The sequence below is a fragment of the Propithecus coquereli genome, unplaced genomic scaffold (assembly GCF_000956105.1).
Source record: "Propithecus coquereli isolate 6110/MARCELLA unplaced genomic scaffold, Pcoq_1.0 Scaffold566, whole genome shotgun sequence".
Taxonomy (NCBI): Eukaryota; Metazoa; Chordata; class Mammalia; order Primates; family Indriidae; genus Propithecus; species Propithecus coquereli.
The window spans coordinates 978,720-983,605 of record NW_012151574.1 but is presented as its reverse complement, the minus strand read 5'-3'; the positions used below and the strand labels follow the sequence as shown (position 1 = coordinate 983,605).

At 55.4% G+C, this 4,886-nt stretch overlaps 1 protein-coding gene across 1 annotated transcript; it reads left to right on the top strand.

Annotated features, from left to right (window-relative positions):
* Positions 1–28: 28 nt before the first annotated feature.
* KCNK15 (potassium channel, two pore domain subfamily K, member 15) lies at positions 29–4,519 on the top strand. Its single transcript, XM_012657916.1, has 2 exons — positions 29–329; positions 3,634–4,519. Exons 1-2 carry the CDS (start codon positions 47–49, stop codon positions 4,341–4,343), a joined length of 993 nt encoding a protein of 330 aa, XP_012513370.1. The 5' UTR covers positions 29–46; the 3' UTR covers positions 4,344–4,519.
* The last annotated feature ends 367 nt before the right edge of the window (positions 4,520–4,886 follow it).

Genomic DNA, 4,886 nt, shown 5'->3' with positions numbered 1-4,886 from the left:
GCGGCGGGGCGGGCGCGTGGGTCGCGGCCCGGGGCCGGGCGCCGCGATGAGGACGCAGAGCGCGCGCACGGCCGCGCTCGTCCTGTGCATCCTGTCCTACCTGCTGGTGGGCGCCGCCGTCTTCGACGCGCTCGAGTCCGAGGCGGAGAGCGGCCGCCGGCGGCTGCTGGCGCGGAAGCGCGGCGAGGTCCGGAGGAAGTACGGCTTCTCGGCCGAGGACTACCGCGAGCTGGAGCGCCTGGCGCGGCAGGCGGAGCCGCACCGCGCCGGCCCCCAGTGGAAGTTCGCCGGCTCCTTCTACTTCGCCATCACCGTCATCACCACCATCGGTGAGCCGCTCCGTCCCGAGCCGCCGGGGGCGCCTCTGGGTTGCAGTCCCACCTCTGCCCCTGCCCCGCCGAGTGACTTTGGACAGGTCGTTTCTGCTCTCTGAGCCTCACTTGCCTCCCTCTGTCGAATGGAGCCGGGAGGAGTCAGTAAGTCGAGTTTGCCAAGAGGCTGACCCGGGAGTGCACAGACCACGCCCCAGGGCCTGGGAGACAGATGAAGTGGGGCTGGAAGACCAAGTGGCTGCAGTTGTTTCCTTACCTGCTTGCCTCCCATTAGCTGTGTGACCTTAGACAGGTTGCTTAACCTCTCGGAGCCACAGTTTTCTCCCCTGTAAACTAGGAGTGCTGGTAGGTCTTATCTCAGGGATGTGGTAGGATAATTGTTATCGAGGAGATAGTATATGTAGAAAGTTTTAGCACAGGGCCTGACACACAGAGCAGTACAAAAGAAGATTGATTTTCACATTATAATGGTGATTATTCTGTTACCCTATGAGAATGAGGACCTAGTCTGTCTTAGTCACTGCTGTATGGCCAGTGCCTAGTGTGTAATAGATGCTCAATAAATATTTGTTAAGGGAATGACTGATTATCACAGCTTTGGACCTCACCCTCGGGGATCCAGAGCAGTTCCTCTGTAGCATCTGGACCGCCAGCTGTTGCCATGACTACCGTCTGGCCGGTACCTGCCGAACCTACGCCTGGGGAAACAGGGCAGGAGAGAAGCAGGCTCTGCGGGGCTCTAAGCCTGGTGCCAGCCACACTCCTGGGCTCCAGCTGTGGATGTCCAGGAAACCTTTCGGGCTTGGACCACCAGCCTGGAAGCCCGTGCCTTGGGGGAAGTTTCTCCATAATACTCTTGCCACTGACTGTGAGCTGCGGGCTTTGCGGTGGGGTTAAAAGCACAAGTTCTGCAGTTACCTAGATTGGAGTTGTTTTTTCATCTCTGTTGCCACGTGCCTTCTCCAGCAATTGATTATACCTCTCTGAGCCCTTGTTTCCTCAAAGGCAAAATGCAGTTGTTCCTACCTCATTGGGTGGTTGCCAGGTTTAAATGAGGTCAAGAATGAAAAAGGCTTGGCACAGTGCCTGAGGCTAAGCAGCCACTATTAATTAGTAACAATAATCCATTATTTGTCAACTGTGGCCCCAGCTCTCATTCAGCCCTTTCGCCCCTCCTGTCCCCATGAGCACCCCTGCTTCCCTAGCTTGGCTTAGCCTGAGACCCTCCTTGTCACCATGCCCATTGGTATGGGACTCCATCCCCGTCTTCTGTCTGCCCTTCCCCACATTCTTCGGAGACTTCCCAGATGGGTTTGGCCTCCTCTCCTGGCTTTTCCCCTCTGACATGCATCTGGGAGTCTGGAGTAAGAGTAGAAACAAGAGTTTTGGCTTTTCTGGCCACTTGGGGGCGCCACCACCTGTTGTGTGGACCCTCTGCTTAAGCCAGCCTTGCAGAGAGCCAGTGGCCAGGGCCCAAGAGTCTGAGTTCTGCTTGGCTGGAAGTGTGGCACTAAGAAGCAATGAGGACAGTGGTTAATAGCTCAGGCCCTGTGACCTTTGGGCAGCTTCCTCCCTCTGAACTTAGTTTCCTTATCTGTAAAATGGGGATAAGATCATCTCATATAGTCACTGAGAGTGTTAGATAATCCAAGTAGAGTACTTAGCACATTTAGTTATTATCATTATTCATTCCACTCTCTGCCAAAACCTGTCATAGCCCCAAACAGCTGGCAACAGCACTTCCTGGCCTCTTCTTTCTAAAGAGGCTCCCCTGTCTCACACTAGCACGCCTTTCAACTCACTTTGATTCAGTAAACTGTCATTGAGCCTGTAGTCTGTGTCAGGCTCTGTGCCAGGCACTGGTGATTGGGGCCATAGAGAAATGACCACCATGGTCCCTGCCCTCAAAGAGCTCAAAATCTGATGATGGGCAGATTCCCCGCCCCCCTGTGCCCCACCAAATAATAGGGGCCTTGCAATCAAAATGTGGAAGTGGAGCCATAGGTCTTTCAATACATATATTGGGTTGATGTTATGAATGTTACGTAGTACGTATACACACTTCACAGGGCACAAAAGGGTATAAGATGAAAAGGAATTCTCCCTCCCGTCCTGTCTCTCAGCTCATAAATTCCTCTCCCTGGATCAAATACAGTTACCAGTTTCTCATCCTTCCAGATATATTCTCTGCCTGTGTATTCTTTTTAAAACGTACACATTATATAGACATTATATTATATACACTGTTTTGCCTTTTGCTGTTTTCACTTAATATATTTTGGTGATGTTTTTATATCAGTCCATAAAGAGCTGCATCATCTTTTTCGTGGCTGTATAGAAGAGTTTCTCAACCTCGAACTACTGACATTTTGGGCTGTGAGGGGCTGTCCTGTGCATTGCAAGATGTTTAGCAGTATCCCTGGCCTCTCCCCTCTAGATTCCAGTAGAACACAGCACCACTCCCCACCCCCGGTTTGTGACAACCAGAAGGAGATATTGGCAAATGTCCCCTTGGGGCAATAGTCCCCTTGGGGCAAAACCACTCGCAGTTGAGATCTGCGACTGTGCAGTATTCCATCATTTGGATGCACCATAATTTATTTAAGCAGGCCCCCACTGATGGACACTTAGGTTGTTTCTGATATTTATTATGACCAACAATGTTGTAGTGATGACTCACGTGCAGACATTTCGCACATGTATGTATTTTGGAGGCTAACTTCCTGTGGGACTGTATAGGTCAAAGGGTTTGTATATTTTGGTTTTTGGCAGATGGGGCCAATCCCCTAGAGGAGGCATATTCTGTTGGAGAAGATCCACCTGACTTTTCCTCCGGTGTGGGCCCCTTGGAGAATACCATGAAAGCTATTGTCATGCAATTGACAGCAGTGACTGGCAACTACAGATTTGTTCTCTGTCCCTATGGTTTTGCCGTTTCCAGACTGTCATTTAAATGGAAACGTGTAGTAGGCAGGCTTCTGAGTTTCCGCTCAACACAATACATTTGAGATCTGTCCTTCGTTGCCGCAGGTAACAGTAGTTCATTCCTTTCTGTTGCTGAAAAGAATTCCATTGTTTGGATGTCTCACAGGTTGTTTATCCATTCCCCAGTTGAGGGACATCTGGGTAATTTGCAGTTTGGGGCGATTATGAATAACCCCTCAAGGTTTTAAAGCTGGGGAATGACCTAAATAGAACTAGTATTTGAAGATGCGCTGCGGGCCCTGAGGATGGGGAGGGACACCTGATAGGAGATGGAGCTGGGCACTCACCAGCCGTCCCCTCCGCTCTCCCCGCACAGGGTACGGCCACGCTGCGCCGGGCACGGACTCGGGCAAGGTCTTCTGCATGTTCTACGCGCTGCTGGGCATCCCCCTGGCGCTGGTCACCTTCCAGAGCCTGGGCGGGCGGCTGAACACGCTGGCGCGGCGCCTCCTGCTGGCGGCCAAGCGCTGCCTGGGCCTGCGGCGGCCGCGCGTGTCCACCGAGAACATGGTGGTGGCCGGGCTGCTGGCGTGCGCCGCCACCCTGGCCCTCGGGGCCGCCGCCTTCGCGCACTTCGAGGGCTGGACCTTCTTCCACGCCTACTACTACTGCTTCATCACCCTCACCACCATCGGCTTCGGCGACTTCGTGGCGCTACAGAACGACGGGGCGCTGCAGAGGAAGCCTCCCTACGTGGCCTTCAGCTTCCTCTACATCCTCCTGGGGCTCACGGTCATCGGCGCCTTCCTCAACCTCGTGGTCCTGCGCTTCCTCGCTGCCAGCGCCGACGCCCCCGAGCGCGCTGCCCGCCGCGCCCGCCCGCGCCGCCCGGGGGCGCCGGAGAGCAGCCGGCCCGCGCGGCCCGACCGCCAGCCCCGCCCCGGGGGCTCCGCCTCCGTCGCCCGCCGCGTGCACTGGCTGGAAACGTGCGCCCGCGACAATCTGGGCTTCTCGCCGCTCTCCAGCCCTGGGGCCGTGCGCGGCGGGGAGGCAGACAGGCCCCGGGCCCGACGGAGGTCCATTTGACAGCGCTACCCGGGCCCGGTGGAACCCGGAATGCCAGGGGCGGCGTCACCTTCCAGGGCGCCCTCCCCAGGGCTTGGAGAGGGTGAGGGGCCCAGTGCTGTCTTCCGCGACTAGCAGCTTCTCACCACCTTCTGTGGCTAGTCCCCTCCCTCCCTCTCCAAAAATATACTGAAGTCGCATCACAAGCACGCGCCAGACTCTGCAGCCACCCTGCAGGAGCAAATCCCTCCTAGTCCAATTTGTAGGAAGGCTTGGCCACATCGGCACCTAGGAGAGGGTCTGCGCAGGTCCGCGTCACCAACGGGCCCTTCAGAGCAACTTTTCTGTGTGAAGAGCCTGGTTTTCTGTGTTGTAGGAGAAATGCACGACTTTCAATCCCGGAAACCTCATCGGAATCGGTGAGGCCAGATGCTCACGCTTCCAGCAGCGCTGGGAACAGAGATGGGCCGGTGTGGAGTGAAATTAGCCCATGTGTGAACGGCTGCTCCTCACCCCGTAAAGCTGATGCTTTGTCCCTGGCTAGCCCCACTTTGGGTTGAGGGA

What these genes read in the sequence shown, in the direction of transcription:
- KCNK15 (XM_012657916.1), top strand. Translation starts at nt 47, where the DNA reads ATGAGGACGCAGAGCGCGCGCACGGCCGCGCTCGTCCTGTGCATCCTG. An exon ending in CACCGTCATCACCACCATCG is followed by an intron (nt 330 to 3,633) that starts GTGAGCCGCTCC and finishes CTCCCCGCACAG; the next exon opens with GGTACGGCCACGCTGCGCCG.